A 17,730-nucleotide genomic window follows, 5' to 3' on the forward strand; every position below is an offset into this window, starting at 1 on the left:
TTGTTCTAAGTGTGAGCTGCAGCCAGTGGGCTCCCTGGGGCACTATTCAAGCCAGAGGCAAGACCCTGGTTTCCTAGGCAGAAACTGTAGCCTTGGAGAATTGTCTGTTATCTTTTCTCTCCACTCAGCATAGTTGATGTCCTCTTACTTTTTCTGGGTGAGCCCTTAGACTAGAAATAATAAGGAAATGCAGACTATTCATATTATTGGTGGTATTAATAACTAGTATTTGTTAGGGATCTACTTTGTGCCAGCTATTATGCAAGATGTTTTATATGTATTATCCTTAATTCTTGAACCCTACAAGGTCAGTTTTATTTTCTCAACATTATCTGCAAGGAAACCGAGGCACAGAACTGTTGAATAAACTTTCCCGGGGCTTTCAAATAGAGTAAAGTGGAGTCTAAAGGAGTCTAAAGGAGTCTAATCTAAACGGTTAGAACACAAGTCTTTTGGATTCTAAGCACATTCCTATTAAGCCAGGCTTTTCTCAGTGCTGATTAAAAGTAGTACAAATTTAACTTAATAAACGTCTGGATTTCTGGGTCACATGGTGGTAGATTACTCAGTAGAGTACCTGGTATGCTTCCTTCCAACTTCCCAATAACAATTATAATGGTTTTATGGCATCTGTTGTATCTTTACCCAGCTTCAAGAAAATACCTAAAAAACAAAGAAAAGGATAAATACTCAAAACTCAAATTGACAGTTTTTAGTATGATTTGAATCTGCTATAGAGACTATTGTATATGGTCAATATTCTGTCAAGTATTGGGGAGGAAGTCTATTCAACTAAAAATATTCTCTTACCCCAACACAAGGCAGTCAAGTTTTTATATTGAAATCATTCACCTAAAAGGTACTTCTGACAAACTTTTCCCTTCAGATTTCTAAGTAATTGTAAGATTGTCTGATTCAAGCATCACAGGCATTGTGATTAAGTAGTGCTATTTCTTGGAAAGCCCAGCCCTTATCATAACATCCAATCCATTCTAACAGGTCTAGTATAGGTTTAGCTAGAACAGGTTTTGCTAAATCCTGCTTGACATGAAAGTAGCTTCTGAAAATATGATTTCCAAAAATTGTAGGAACAGTGAAGTTGGGTTGACAAAAACCTTTCGTGGACTACCTTTGCTTCACTGCATATAAAAGCTGGGCTGCTTGCCTGAGAATGAGAAGGGGAGAGGGGAGAAGATAACTTGTTGTTTCCCCATTACCTGCTCCCTGCCTCGGAAGCCTCAGGGCCATGCTAACAAAATGATTCTCAATTTCATTTGAAAAAAATTGATAAATGAGAATGTTCAGGGACTTAAAAAAATAGTACCAAGGGGGAGTATTTTCACTCTTAGATATTAGAAAATAATAGAAAATTAAAGTAATTAAAAGAGTGTTGCTGAAAAAAGACCTGGGCAAATAGATTTGGAGTAGAATAGATAAGTTTGAAATGGACGAAAGGATATATATGAAATAAATGCATGACAGAACTCAAATATCAGTGAAGCAAGTGTAGGGGAGCAAAATTTGCCACCTCGAAATATTTCTTTGGCATGCGGATTATTTTAAGCTGAAAACAATCAAGGCCCAAAAGGCTCAGAGAGAACGTTTAACTTTCCCCCTCATTGCCTGAAAGAATGTAGATAGAGGACCTGTTCCAGGAAAGGAGCTATCCACCATAGGTAGCTATGGTATGAGCTAGGTGTGTGGACAGGGAAGAACTTAGCAAAGTCTGTTTGTTAATATTCCTTTCTGTGTTCCATTGTCTCTGCATTGCCCAGCAAACATTCATTTACCAAAGATTTGCTTTTCCATCACTGTGTAAACTGCCTTCCTTCTCTTTGAAGTCCCAAACTACCACCCGCTGAAGATGGTATTTAAGGTGAGAGTTTTGGCCATTTTGGCGAATTACTCAGTTCTCCTGGGTCTCTTCCATCTGTACATGTTATTAAACTTTTGTTTGATTTTCTCCTGTTAATCTGCCTCATGTCGATTTAATTCTTAGACCAGCCAAAAGAATTTAGAAGGGTAGAGGAAAATTCCTTCCTCAAGCAGAAGGGAAGATTATTCAATCAGTTGTGCTGGAACAATAGATTAGCTGTGTGGGTAAAATCAAATTTTATCCTCACCTCACTCTGTTTCCTAACTTAATTCTAGATGGTTTAAATAATCCATTGTAAAAAATGAAAGCGAAATAAATTTTTACAAAGAAGTTTACAAGCTTTGGATAAACTCAAAAAGCAATGGATAAACTTGAAAAGAAAATATTGATAGATTTGTCTGCATTAAAAGGTGAAAATATCTTACACATTTGATCCTTCTAGGTATATCCAATTAGATTAATAAGTATTAAAATGCTTTGCACACTGCAAAGTGGAATAATTTAAATATATTTGGAGTAACTGGTAGGAGGATATAATCTATTTATTTGGTGATCCCAATTCTAATTCTGCCTTTATCCCGATTTTCACGTGCGCATGCTAGGTTTATGTTCATTAGAGCTGTTTTGTTTTAATAAAACATAACTGGTAATTTACTCCCTACCAAGTTTTCACAGCAAATGTATCCATCACTTTTTTGAGAATGAAAGTATCATCTAATATATATTAATCTATTCTTTTAAATATTTCCTACTTGAGGAACACAGAAATGCTTTGGCATAGATCCTTAGGACTTGGAATTGTAGTAAAACTAATGGGTCTCTGGGTTGTTGGAGAAGCTTTAAGGTTAGGGAGGGAGTTGTGCAGAGTGGAGATAGAGCAGAACCACAGAACCAGGGAAAGGGACTAGGCTAAGTCATATTTTGTTTCTTTTTTTTTAATTAAAAAATTTATTATTTAATTTATTTATTTAGCTGTGCCAGGTCTTTTTTTTTTTTGGTACGCGGGCCCCTCACTGTTGTGGCCTCTCCCGTTGCGGAGCACAGGCTCCGGACGCGCAGGCTCAACGGCCATGGCTCACGGGCCCAACCGCTCCGCGGCATGTGGGATCTTCGCGGACCAGGGCACGAGCCCATGTCCTCTGCATCGGCAGGCGGGCTCTCAACCACTGCGCCACCAGGGAAGCCCTGTGCCAGGTCTTAGTTACCCCACGTGAGATCTTCGTTGCGGCACGCAGGCTCTTTTAGTTGCAGCGTGTAAGATCTAATTCCCTGACCAGGGATTGAACCTGGGCCTCCTGCATTGGGAGCGCAGAGTCCCAGCCACTGGACCACCAGGGAAGTCCCTAAGTTGTATTTTCTTAGGGAAAACAGCATGGGCATTGGAACAGGCAGATATGGATTGAATCTTGACTTCTCAGTCGCTAACGGACATCTCTGGGCAAGTTACTTTACTTCTGTTCTGTTCAAAGAAAATCATAATAGTGCCTACCCTGGCTGGGTTCTTATTAGGATTAACCGTTACCCAAGAGGAATGTGTAAAGCAAGGAGTCAGTGCCCTGTGTAGTTCTCTTCTCTTTCCCTGCCTTTCTTTCTTGGACTTTCTTTAGCCATTCAGCCCTCTCTATCTAATTTATTCAACAAACTTACACTGAAATCTTACTCTGTACTTGACTTCTGGAAGGTACAGGGACTACAAACAGGAAAAAAGACATGGTAGTTCCTATTCTCGCAGTATCTGGAGACCTGGATATAAGACCCATATACCAAAACAAGGCATTAAGAGAGGTTTATACAATTCTGTGCAAGCTCTGAGAAGGCAGTGCCTGGGGAAGCTGGGAAAACAATCTAGGAAATGTTATGAAATTTTGTACTAAATTGGTAATCCCCGCCTCTGCCTCCTCATCCCTTATTCCTCTCAGAGGCTCGAAACTAACAACGGGGACCCAGAGGCAAGGTTTTCAGCAAGAAGGACTACAGCATGTTAATATAGTTGGTACTGCTCCGAATTCCTAAACCCACCCCACCCCCCATCAAAGAATGTGTCTTCTACATTCTTGAGCAAATTGATGTGTCCATCAAACCAGCTTGTCTTGGGAGGACACTGCTCAGCTTTACCCATGGATGAGGAGGGAACACAGTTCTCACCTCACACAAATAAGAGTCTAAGTGGCATTTCTTAATACAGTGATGGTAGGACTGTGGCCATAGGAAGATCAAGAAGAAGACATTCACTTTCTCCAAGGTGATCCATAGGGAAGTGAAGGAAGTAAGGTAAGCAGAAACATGGGGCTGGCGGCCTTGAGGAATGACCCCTGTTGGGAAACCTGAGCTGCACAATGGTTGTCTGCTGTTAATAGGTGACCCTTTATCCTATGAAGTGGATTAAGAGGCTTAATCTTGGAGAATAAACCTTTGTTTTTGAACCTCTGCTTCTTGGGTTATCGTTTCTCCATTGCTGTTGTTTTCAGGGCTGTAATTTTGCAGAGCTACAGACTTTCTGTGGAGGTGCCTCTTGCATTGTCGGACAACTCTAAGTTTACAAATCTTCCTTATCCTGAATGCCAGTGGGTCTTCCACCCATTGGTCCTTATGCTGAGTCTGATCTGTCCTCAGCTGCCATGTCACCCACGGAATGCTTTCTATGCATCATTTCTACTCCTTATCTCCAACTACTTACCTCATTTGATGGGTAGGTATTATTACTTGATTTTGCAGAGGAAGAAATTGGGATTCAGAGAGGTTTATCAACTTGCTTGAGGTCACAGAGCCAATAAGGGGCCCAGCCAGAATTTATGCTCTTCTCTGACTGACTCAGTAGCCTATAGTTTTATCACTACACTATGCTATTTAAAAAATAACTTTTTTCCTTATTGTGGTAAAATACATACAGAATAATATTTACCATTTTAACCTTTTTAAAGTGTGCAGTTCGGTGGCATTAAGTACATTCAAATTGTGCAATCATCAGCTATCTAATTTTTAAGCATTTAAAGACAGCAGGGACATCCAAGTCTGTTGGTAGTGGGCCACAAGAGCTTTAATTAAGATAATTAATATACATTTGTGTGGGCCAGTGAATTTCCAGTTGGTAACAATGGCTTGATGAACAATTATTTGGATGTGACTCACATGCTCATCTGAATTTGGGAGCTTTATTTACATTTATTATCTTCTGTCAGGAACATCATAGTCTTCCAACTTCAGGAAATTAAGCAAGAATATCTCACTATTATGTTGTTAATTATGTTCAGCTTTAATTATAATTGCTAATTGATTCCAGCATACTGCTTAACATCTGGGTGCAGCAGGCATACCGTAGTAGTGGAAGGCAGGTAAACACACCAGAGAGCTCATATGGGCTACCTATTAGATAAATTAGTGGTGCTGAAGACTCGGGTGGTCCACTTTGGGGGCAGCAGCATGCTAGGTTTCTGGGAAGGATGGGTATCAGGACTTCCTTTTCTCTTCACCAGGCTGAACATTCTTGTTTTTCCTCATAAAACTCAGGTTCCAAAGCCCTTTATTGAGTGCACTGCTCTCCAGCCTGTTGACTAACATTTCTTTCTAAGTGTGGCATCTGGAGTGGGACCCACCACTGTCACCATGATCCTGCCAGAACAGAACACACCTCCTTAATTTTGGACAGCATTCCTCCACCAACACCACCCTAGATAGCATCAGCCTCTTGTCACTGCCTTCATGTTACTGGCTCGTATTGAACTTGTAGTAAGTTCAAACTGAACATCTTCTTCATATATATTACTGTGGCACTAGACCTTTCTACTTATGTCTTTGCAAATTGGCCTTTTGGACTCAAGGGTAAGATTCTGTCTCTATCAAGGATGGGAAATATGTGCAATGCCCATGCCCATGGACCTTGTTCACATCCATGGACCTTCTTATTAGAACGTTTTCTACTGGGCCTGGATAGTCCTCAGAATCCTTCTCAACACAGTGCTTCAGTTAGTCATTACCAATCATCTCTCAGAGTTGGCTCATAAATGAAAACCTAATAGCCTTTCTTACTTTTCATTGATTCATATTATATTTTATTTTATATTTAACCCATCATGGCAAAGGATAGATCAGGATTCATTAAGGGCTGGAAGACTAGGGTGATGACCAATGTATTATAATACAGCTGGGTAGAATTTTTTTAAATGAATTTTTATTGGAGTATAGTTGATTTACAACATTGTGTTAGTTTTAGGTGTACAGCAAAGTGAATCAGTTATACATGCATATATATCCACTGTTTTTTAGATTCTTTTCCCATATAGGTCATTACAGAGTACTGAGTAGAGTTCCCTGTGCTATACAGTAGGTTCTTATTGGTTACCTATTTTATATATAGTAGTGTGTATATGTCAATCCCAATTTCCCAATTTATCCCTCCCCCTCTTCCCCCTTGGTAACCGTAAGTTTGTTTTCCACATCTGTGACTATTTCTGTTTTGTAAATAGGTTCATTTTTACCATTTTTTTAGATTCCATATATGAGCGATATCATATATTTGTCTTTCTCTTGGATAGAATTAATATCACAACTGTTTAGAGAACTTGAATATTGTTTGCAGCAAAAGCACAATAGTTTTTTATTATTTTAAAAAAAACACATTTAAGGCCTTATTTTGTGAACAGGTTATGCTAGAAACAACTATTTGTAGAAATCGTGATTGCATTTCCCTTCAGTGATTCAGCTCCTTTATACTCCCTGCCACTCCTCCCTGACCCGTGTAGTTGACTTTAGATTCAGGAGAGAAAGGGGAGTGGGGAGTAGGCACATCGCATTTATTTCCTGTTTTCTTACTCCCAAGACTAATGGGGAGTAATATGTCAGCATTCATTTCCCTCTTCAGATTTAAAAAAAGGTAGGGAATGAATAGGGAGACACTGGGCTGGCAGCAGTTTATATTGGTTAGCAGATACTCGGTTGGGTTAAAGTTTGCAATTTTGCAAAATAGTCCTGATACTGAAACTAGTCTTTCAGGCACAGAGTAGCCTGCAGTACCTGGCAGCCTCATGCTGTTGAAATTCCAATTCTTCACCTTTGCAAAGAGCCCTGTGGCTTGACAGGGTCAGCAAACCAAGGCATCATTGACTTGAGGTGTATATAAAAAGCATATCATGGATTATGAAGCAGGGAAGAAGTGATGGTTCTTTTAATATGCCATACCTCAGGTATTTTAAATATCGTCTTGCCATCAGGAAGGTTTTCGTTATGTGCCCTTGACTTGGTGTCATTCTAATGTTGATAGAGAGTATTTTCAGAACCTGGTTTCCAAGAACTCTTAGTTGTTAGATGTTCAGGGTGCTATTCATCTCTACTTCTCTTTCTGATCTGACCAATGGGAAACACTCATAAGGGATAATAGACAGGAAATTATCACTTTTTTCTTAGATAGACAAGCTCCTGATATGCAACGTAAACTTTGGTAAAAGCTAGATTAGAGGGACTTCCCTGGTGGTGCAGTGGTTAAGAATCCACCGGCCAATGCAGGGGACATGGGTTTGAGCCCTGGTCTGGGAAGATCCCACATGCCGCAGAGCAACTAAGCCCATGCACCACAACTACTGAGCCTGTGTGCCACAACTACTGAAGCCCATGCCTAGAGCCCGTGCTCTGCAGCAAGAGAAGCCACCTCAATGAGATGCCCTTGCACCGCAACAAGAGTAGCCCCCGCTCGCTGCAACTAGAGAAAGCCTGCACGCAGCAACAAAGACCCAAAGCAGGCAAAAATAAATAAATAAATAAACAAACAAATAAATAAATTTATATATTTTTAAAAAAGCTAGATTAGAGAACCTGACTCTGGTGTGAAAAGTTGAAGTGCATGCTTCCACCACCCAGCCCAAATCTAAGGCATTAGATTCACATGCTCAGCCCCATGACAGAGTGAGCAAGTGAGAATTGGGCCTGCAGTCATTTCTCTCACCATCCACATGCCAAGACTACAGGCCTGCCACACCCACCTAGTCGTAGGTTGAACAAGAAGAATGGCAGGCCTGCCCCATTTTGGAAAGACAGCCCAGGGGGGCTTACCACATGGAGCAGAAACAGAAGGGGCAGTCTTTAATACACTAATGCTGTCCACCATTAATTGTAGCACAGTGAGCATGAACTCTCACCCATCACATGGTCTACCCCCTCAGTGGAAAGTGAATCATGGGTAGGAGATACCAGAGCATTCATCCAATCCTCCTAACAGAGGGGAGAGGGGGCAGAAGGTCCTTTATCTGCTGTACAACCAGCATCAGTATTCCTCCCCTCACCAGAATCAGTTTTGAAGAGTAATGCTCTGTGCTATCCCTTGGAGGATGTCTTGTTTGTGATCTAATCCAAGGATTGATGACTGGGGAAACAAGCTTTAGGCTGAAAAGATGATGGAATTTTGATTGGAGAAAAATGTTATGCCTAGAAAACTCCGCATGGACAATCTTCAAGTCAATCCTTGGTTTATGCAAAACAGCACCTGTGCCTCCGTGCTGATGGTGCAGATGTAGTAATTAGCCACACGGAAAAGCCAGCTGCACGCCTGGGATTGGGGGAGAGCTTTCTCCGTGTCCGGAGTGGGGTACTCCAACTTAAAGAGAAACAAACATATGAGAGGCCAGTGTGGAAAGGCTCTGAAAAATCTGTGACTACTTGGCTTGTGAAAATTGCCTTTTGTTTTCAAAGGAACAACATTTTTGAGAAAAATGAAACTTTTCTCAGTGTGAGATCTTTCCTCTTTGTATCTGTATTTTATATTGGAATACAGTATGGTAATGTTAAAAAACCATGAATGAATTTTGGAATTAGGCAAAGTCAGGCTTAGGATCTGGCTCTCTTACCTATGGGGGACCTTGGCCAAGTTACTTTGCCTTTCTGAGCCTCAGTTTCCTCATTCAGAGCGGAGATAATCATAGCTACCAGGCAGAGTTTTTGTGCAGAAGAGTGATGTTGGATGTAAAGTGCCTGGCCCAGAATGAGTTGTGATGATGAGGTATGTTTTTTTCTAAATACTTTATTCTGCATCACAATGGGTGGATTTGCAAGCTTTATTTGTGCCCAACACTAAATCCAGAAGGATGTTTTTTCCATTATGGTTCAGAAAAAACTAGGTCAAATTTTAAAGTGGGAATTAGGAGATCATGTTCCAGAAAGATCCTTCCTGGCCTGTATTATTGATTTCCCCAGAGAATTAGATCATCCAAACATTTGCAGATTCATTGGAGTGCCAGATGTGGTTATTGTGACAGAATACTGCCCAAAGGGAAGCTTGATGGATGTTCTGTTCAATGGTGACATTCCTCTCAACTGGGGTTTCTAGTAGGAGCCAGGCATTTGCGTGGTAGGAGACCCACTAGTGAAATCCTGCAACCATGCTGTCTTCTTTTTTTTTTTTTAACATCTTTATTGGAGTATAATTGCTTTACAATGGTGTGTTAGTTTTTGCTTTATAACAAAGTGAATCAGCTATACATATACATATATCCCAATATCTCTTCCCTCTTGTATCTCCCTCCTCCCACCTCCCTATCCCACCCCTCTAGGTGGTCACAGAGCACCGAGCTGATCTCTCTAAACCATGCCCTCTTTACATCAACATTTTTTTTTTGTAGGAATTTAACACAAATTTACTTGCATAGGTTTAAACTGCAGTTTCTATAATAAAAATAGAAAGGTTACATCAACATTCTTAAGGATCTATTGCCATCTGAATGCATTATCTAGGGAGAAGATTTGTGTTATATCTTGGGGCATGAATGGGAATGGGTAGGTCATTATATCTAGACAAGGATGCCTAGAGGGAACAGGATTTTGAACCAGGCTCACCCACTGGTGCTCAGCGGAGACCTGACTGGAGATGCTGACAGAAAGTCCTGTTTAACATCTAAAGAGTGTAGCTACAGGCAAGTAGTAGGCACTTGCTAGGTCTAATAAATTTATATAACAAACACTGTGATGGACAGTGAAGGTTACAAAAATAAATAAGAAATATTCCCTGCCTTCAAGAATGTCTTGGCTTGGTGGGAAAGACAAATAAGCAGAGTTATGGAAGTGTTGATGAAAGTCCTAGGGGAGTATCAGGTGCATGGGGATAGCATCTAGTCTAGACTGGGCATAGGGAATGAATGGACCATGGGAGGTTCCCCAGTGGAGGTGAGCTGAGGAAAAGTGGATGTTTGCCAGGAGAAGGGGAGAAGACAGGTCATTCCAAAGAGAGAGAACAATGTGTGAAATATGTAGGAGAGTATGGTCCAGTCTGGGATTGTAAGTCCATTAAGTATGTCCAGAGCTTAGAGATGAGGGTGGAGTGGGAGGTAGGAGTGGAGAGGAATGAGGCAGAAAAGTAAGCAGATAGTCCTGAAATGGGCCAAAGTGGATATGATAATTTAGTATTTGGAAAAATGGAATTTCAAATAAGAGAGAAAAGGAGAGATTGTGTGAATAAAGGATTCAGGACAACTGTCTAACCATTTGGCAAAAATAACATTAGATTCCTAGTTCACACCTTTAACCAAAATTAATTTGGGGGCAGCTTTAAATTTTCAATATGAAAAATGAAATTTTAGAAGTACCAGAAGGAAATACTCAGATATGATTATATAACACCACAATGAAAATGTAACAGGAATATGAGCATCTGGGAAAAGTATTTCTAACATGATCTCTTACCAAGTATAACTAACAAAAGAGTTCAGGTTGATATTCATGGACTAGCAGGTATTAGCAATGTAAGTAGCATAACAAATAACTTCTGGTCTGTAATTATAGATAAGCCTATGAACGTCTAAATTTATTTTCAAATGTGACATGTATGGGCGAATCAAGTTTATTTGGAAGAAACATTCACTTTTTTCTGGATAATTATGACCCCATAGCATTCACAAATGTGTGTATAGCTGAGCTTACCTGAAGCAACGTGTCCACTGTCCCTACAAACGGTGGCTCTGCATTTCACAGAGCCACACATTAAAAATCTGTGTGGATTTTTAATTTTCTCTGGATGAGGGATTTCACATCAAAATGACCTGTGTGTCTTTTTGCAGCTATGCCATCATTTTCTTGGAGACTGCCACACGAAGAGACCTGGTCTTGGTAGGAGTCTATTGGACATATTTTCAAGTGAACCATCAGAGAGTCTGCTTCTCCATTGCTTAGCAGTGAACAGTATGTCCTACCCTAGCAGATAACGATGTTGTGTCTGATTTGATCATATATTTTTTGGAGAGAATAAGATATATATTGTCTATCTATCAATGTATGTATCTATCTTTGAATAGCATATACTTATGGTTTGAAAAAGTACTGAAAAAATTCCATATGTAAAGTGTTTCTGGGTATTAGGGTGAGTTCCCCCATCCAAGTGTAGGCAGATTGAGTTGAAGGAGAGCAGGAGTAAAGATTCTCTCACTGCATCTGGAACACAGGGATCCTTTGGGATTTGTTTCTTTTGACCATATTCCAATGGTAATGATGTTGAGTGTGGATTTTGTTCCCCAGGATGTGAATCCTTAAATAAATTCCTCTTATCCTTGGGTTTTGTTTATTTATTTTAAGAAATTTCCCTCCAGGTTTATGATTTCCAATAGATCACAAAAATTATACATAGTTTCAACAGAGACCAAAACTGTCATAAAGACATTATCTATAAGAGAAATAGGAGGCGAGTGAGGGTGGGATATGGTTCTTTGAAATAAATTTTCATTTCATTATTTAAAATGTAAAACCCTTGGGAGCTGTGTATGTTGACCAACAGTTTTGTGTGATTCTGAATGCCATTTAACAGATAAATCAGGGATGTGGGAATTTCAACCAGAACAGACAATATCAACTGATCTTGGTACTTTTAAAGAAATGCAAAGAGGAATTGCAGGAGAGATGATAGTATATGATGAGAAAATCTGCCTCAACTCTCAGATCAGAGGAATCGTGAAACGTTGACAGTAGTGGAGAATTTATTTTATACCGATAACTACAGTATTTGGGCTCACTATTCCTATTTCCCGCAATTATATAGTTACTGCCCAGTTAACTGGTTATAGCTTTAATATATGATTAAGCAAATTAATTTTCAACAACAACCATGCAGTTTAAGTGTAATCCCACAGGGACTAAAACAAAACAAAACAAAACAAAACAAAACAATGAACTAATACTCTTCGTGGGGATTGGCTCATACTAGTCACCATTTGTCATCAATATCTGAAAGCAGACTTTCTCAGACAAGGGCAGATGAGCAAGGTCATTTCTGTACTGATCAGTAAATATATATGGAACTTGTCAATGGCAGGGGCTAGGATGACATCACTCTGTCCTCTACAGGAGGTGAGTGTGTGGAGGGCAGGGACAAGGGGTGTGGGTTGTGAGGGGCAGTGAGGAGTAGAGGGCCTGAGCAGCAGTGCTAGAGTCGGCCAGCCCATGATGGTGAGCACTGGAATGAATGGATGTCTAGGAGGGGCCCACTGGTGGAGATTCTTACATGCCAGGTTGAGAAAGTCATGTTTGATCAGAAAGGAGCACTGACAGCTTTTAAATGGTGGAAATGACATGGCGGAATGAAGAGAGAGACAGGGATTGGTGACACAATTGAATTTTCTTTCCTTCATGGTTAATTAATGCACTTAGTAAGGGCTCCAGAGTGGATCATATAAAGGGATGCCTAATGCACAGTGTAATTCCAAATGCTGTTTAACAGATAAATTGATATACTTGCTAACTTGATAGTTAGCATTCCCTATGCCCCTTTTTACCTGTCAGACGGAGCCTAAGGGGTTGAATCAATCATCTCAGCTTGTCCCTTTGGGGACATACAAAACTAGAGCTATTAGGTGGAAGTCACCTTATAGATTGTTTATTTGTGCTAGTTTGTTTTCAGATGTGGCAGCTGAGACCTAGAGAGATTGAGAGAGCTATTCAAGGCTCTAGCTCGCTCCCTTACTACCATTCAGTTCTCTGGTGGAAGGACACAAATTCAGCCCTGGGCTCCGTTTCTCTCTCTCCAATTCTACTTCCTTTATAATTTTGCGTGACCTCGATATCCATGAGTACGATGTGCCCAATACCCGTCAGTTTTTTGACCTCCATCTTCTCTCTTGATCTTGTCCTTTACCTGCCTCAACTACCCATTTCTATATCACACCTGAGATATCATTATTACCCCATGCTGCATCCCCTCCACAGTATCCATGTCAGTATCTCACTCTTTGACTTCCACCTCCTATTTTTCTAGCAAATTGCCTTTAGTTTTCCAACCTCACCAATGTATCATTCTGGGACGTCCAACCCATTGACCTGACTGCAATTCACTCCCTCTCATACCCCGCTTTCCTCCTCACCTGCAGTAGATTCTATGGTCCATCATTGACATAGATTCCTTTGCCTAAATTCTCTTCTGTTGTCTTATCACAAATTGACAAGTTTTGTATGTTTGGTGGATTGCTATCTCTCACTTCAGGACTATAAACTCCGTGAGGGCAGGACCTTTGTCTGCTTTGCTCCCTGCTATATCCGAGTTCCTAGGACATGATTGACACATGTTAGGTGCTCAGTAAATGTTAGTTGAGTGAATGAATAAATAAATCATTGAAAGTGAGTGTAGCTTTCAGAGTGGTTAAATTATATATATATATATATATTTTTTTTTTTCTTTATTGGAGTATAAGTTAAATTATATTTTGCTCTAGAGTGTTTGGCACATGCTTCTGTTTTGATTATTTCTAATGCTAAGTTACTTTTCTTCATTCCTTTTCTCCCCTTTGACAGAAAGAAGAGCCTCATTCTGTGGGGCATCCTTGTGTCTCCCTCTTGAGGAGCTGATTACAGGGAAGACTGAGAATCTCTGTCCTTGCCCTTCAGAGTATGCAGAGGTAAGGGGGTGAGGAGGGACAGGGAACTTGACTCTGAAGCCATTACATCTACTAACCATGAGCTCATGTTATGTCTTGGAAAGAGATATATCAACAAGAGTAGCCTGGGGACTTCCCTGGTGGTGCAGTGGTTGGGAATCCGCCTGCCAGTGCAGGACACACGGGTTTGAGCCCTGGTCAGGGAAGATCCCACATGCCTCGGAGCAACTAAGCCTGTGTGCCACAACTACAGAGCCTGCGCTCTAGAGCCCATGAGCCACAACTGCTGAGCCCTCGTGCCACAACTACTGAAGCCCGCGTGCCTAGAGCCCGTGCTCTGCAACAAGAGAAGCCACCGCAATGAGAAGCCCGTGCGCCGCAACAAAGAGTAGCCCCTGCTCGCCGCAACTAGAGAAAGCCTGTGCGCAGCAACGAAGACCCAACACAGCCACAAATAAATAAATAAAAAATAAATAAATGAATTAGCTTATAAAAAAATAAGTGGTAGTTATTATTTAAAAAAACAAAACAAAGCAAGAGTAGCCTGTTGCCTCCAGTAACAATAACAACTTCTTGGCATTTTTCTGGCTTTTCCAAACCCACGTCCAGGTAGAGATGATCCAGTAGGCAACTGGAATATGTATCAGGAACTTGAAACAGACGCTCAGATGGAAATAGAAATTTGAAGACCATCACTTTCTTTGCTGTAATGTGGCCATAGATAGGGTGAAGCCTCCCAGGGAGAAGACGTGGATAGAGAAGAGAAGAGAGAGGGCAGAATCCAAGTTGGGAGCCCAGCATTCCTGCAGAGCTCTGGTGCCATAAAACATAATGACCAAGTGACACATGTGATGATGAAAATAAAGCAAGCATGTTCATATGCAGCACACAGATAGCAGATACAGCTATGGAGCCCTAATACCTGTCACTTTGGGATTTACACATGTACATGGGCTTATGATAATTTGTATAATTGATAAGGATTAATTTACCAAAACATGAAATGAGAATTGTGAATTGGAAAGGGTTAGGTGCAGTTCATAGGACAGTGGTGGAGTGGAATGGACCAGCCAGTGGTATTACAGAGTTCGTTGATCTAGTCCCAGCCATGGTGTTAATTGCCCTTGTGAGCTTAAACCCTCAGGCCTCTGGCATCTGAGGATCTCTGGGCTTTAGTTTCCTTATTATTATTTTTTGCCCGCCCTGCACAGCTTGTGAGATTTTATTTCCTATGACCAGGGATTGAACCCAGGCCCTCAGCAGTGAGAACGTGGAGTCCTAACCACTGGACCGCCAGGAAATTCCCTTAGTTTCCTTAGCTTTAAGGTAAAAAAGGATACTACATCAGTGAGTCCAAGGGGCAGACACAGGTTGCATATCAGAACTGGGGATGAGCCCCTAAAAGAGCACATATCTTGTGTGATATTATCAAATTTCATATTTGTAAAATGAACAAAAATCATATTGATGTAGCAGTTGTAGCTACTGAATGTAAAGCTCAACCAAATCTTCCTGGCTGGTGGGGCTAAGGTTAAAAAAGATAGGGAAACCCAGGAATAGATGATTCCAAATTGTTCATTTCTGTGGTTCTTTTCAGAATAGCAGTAAATCAGTGCATGACTGTTCCTCTTGATCACTACAGTTGATTAGGAGGCACAGGAAAACAACCCATCCTAAAGACCCAATTTGAACAAGTAAAGAATCTTTTATACAAGATGAATCCCAGCAAAGTTGTCCAGTGAATCTGATGATGTCTCTGGTAAGCTTGGGTGACTTCCCAGTCCTCACTAACTGCACCCATTCAGGTACGGATTTACCAGAGCAAGTCTCAGTGGTGCACCCCCTCAGAGCTGGCTTGCTTACTGGATCCCAAGGGGATGATAATTATAAGCCAAGGCCCCCTATGGAAATCCCCCTGCCTTCTAGGAGCTTTCAAAGAGTCAGAGATTAATACACAGGGAGCAAAGTGTTCCCCATAAAATAATTTCTCTTCGTGATGGATGCTTAGTTGGAGAAGTACAGGAAACACCCAGAAGTATTTGTGGCAGAAAGGACCCAATACCTAATGCCTGAAAACCAAAAAACGAACCTCCTGCCTTATTGAAGTACGATGTCAATAATAAAGGCCGATTTAGTTAGTTCATGCATTTCCATTTGACTTGTTTTTCTGGAATGCTGTTTTCTGAAAGCTAATTGCTGAAGCCATGGAAATAACAATTTTACATCTTTGTTTTAAAATGCTGTGTTCTGATTGCATGAATTTTAAAGGGTCAGTTCTCATTTGCACTAGAATTTTGATAACTCTTGAGTCCCTTAAAAAGAAGTTAATGTGTGTCTAACGTTGAAGGGAGAAGACACATCTTTACCTGTAATGCCAAGGAAAGGATTTAATGTCAGCACTGGATTTGGGGCAGCTGTGCATAAGTCTGGCAAGGAAGAGCCCAGCCTAGGGGGAGGTGGAGCTGGAAGAGCAGCCCGACTAGGAAGCTGCAGGGAAGCTGCTCAGGCAGGTAGAGGACTCCAACCCCGGCAGTGGAGTATGGTGTAGGTTTGATGTAGGCATGGCTTAGAGCTTGGGTTCTGGAGTGAGCCAGAGCTGGATTAGTGTCCCAGCTCTGCCTTTTTCTAGCTTTATGATCCTTGGGCAAGTGCAAGTCACTTTATGAGCCTCAGTTTCTTTATCTTATAAAATAGGGATTAAAAGCTGTACCTGCTTCAGAGGAGTGTCATATTAAAGGAGTTAATTAAATGAGTTAATGCATGTAATGCTCTTAGCAAGTGCCTGGTACAGTGAAGAGCTCAGTAGATCTGATAATGATGATGATGATGGTAGACCAGGATCTTTGTTTGAAGGTTCTGCTAAACCAAGCAAGCAAATAGGCAGTTGGGTACCTGGCAGAGAGGGTGACCATTATATCCCCAGGCTTAGGTGCCTAGGCAGGGTCCCCCAGCATCCCAACAAATTGTTCCCATTATCTCAAGTACCAAAGTTTTCTATCCTCTGCCCCGTTGGGTGGGCTAGGGTTGCTCAGTATGTGCCAGGCATGGAGGTTCCCCACGCGGTTATTGTAGAAAGCCTGGTTTCCCCTAGCAAGGGACTTCTCAATCCTGGCTGCACGTTACAATCCCCTGGGACTTTCACAGTAAACTCATGCCTGGACCCCACCCTTTGGTTATTCTGCTATAATTATTCAGGGGGAAAATTCAGTCATTAGTATTTTAAAAGCTCACTTGGTGGATACTGATTTGTATCCCTGCTTGGAAAACTATTAACTAGCAGTTCAGCAAGTAAACTAAGCATCGTTTTAATGCAATGGAATCAGTTGTAGTAAGATAATTGCCAGACCCATAATTCTTTAATAACCAGTTGGAATAATTGGTTCTTCTGTTTGACCACTTTCCAGCATTGACACCTCTGACTCCTCCCTTCTTTCTGAAGCTCTCTCCTCTCTGGATTTCCCTACTTCCTCTCTCCTCTTCACCCCTTGCTGCCCAGCTGGCTTCCTCACAGTCTTTTCAGCGGCTCTGCAACCATCATGCACACCTTGGCTGTTGACAGTTTCCTGGGGTCTACCCTTGGCGTGCACTTTACTTGTTCGGAAACCCTCTGCTTTAGCTCCTGCTCTCAGCTTCCACCACTACCTATATGCCAGTTACTTTCAAACCTGGAGTTTTAACCCTCCATCTGTCTTGAGATCCAGGTGTGTTAGTTCCAGACATTGACCTGGGTGTTCTCGGCCATGTAGACTACAGCTGTGTGGCAGTCTTTTTATTTATCCCCAGTTGCCTTGATGGTAACTCCTAACATTTACTGCTTTCCTTACATTCCTTCCTAATCTCATCTGTCCTCACTCTCAATGGATCACCTTGTTCCACCATCCCACCTTCCTAATTATGGGCTCTAACGTGTGAAACTGACCTATGTTCCCCACTTCCAACTATCACCAGACTTAACCAATAAAGGCCTATCTCTGCCTTGTTTCTTCTTTTTTCAGAGGAAGGCATATGCCTTCTGCTTTC

At 41.2% G+C, this 17,730-nt stretch overlaps 1 protein-coding gene across 3 annotated transcripts in view; it reads left to right on the forward strand.

The window, feature by feature from the left end:
- Window positions 1-17,730, forward strand: part of LOC149748930 (uncharacterized) — a 214,871-nt gene that overhangs the window by 68,012 nt on the left and 129,129 nt on the right. For 2 of the 3 annotated variants that reach the window (XM_089913106.1, XM_089913105.1), the window contains exons 3-4: window positions 10,912-11,032; window positions 13,628-13,731. In XM_089913106.1, coding sequence (XP_089769232.1) covers window positions 13,724-13,731 — 8 coding nt within the window. In that variant the 5' untranslated portion in view covers window positions 10,912-11,032; window positions 13,628-13,723. Of the gene's footprint in view, window positions 1-4,580; window positions 8,862-10,911; window positions 11,033-13,627; window positions 13,732-17,730 lie in introns of those variants that run through there. The other variant, XM_089913107.1, reaches the window with a different exon arrangement.

The sequence above is a fragment of the Delphinapterus leucas genome, chromosome 6 (assembly GCF_059928025.1).
Source record: "Delphinapterus leucas isolate spDelLeu-1000000601 "Yukka" chromosome 6, BTC_Dleu_Yukka2, whole genome shotgun sequence".
NCBI lineage: Eukaryota > Metazoa > Chordata > Mammalia > Artiodactyla > Monodontidae > Delphinapterus > Delphinapterus leucas.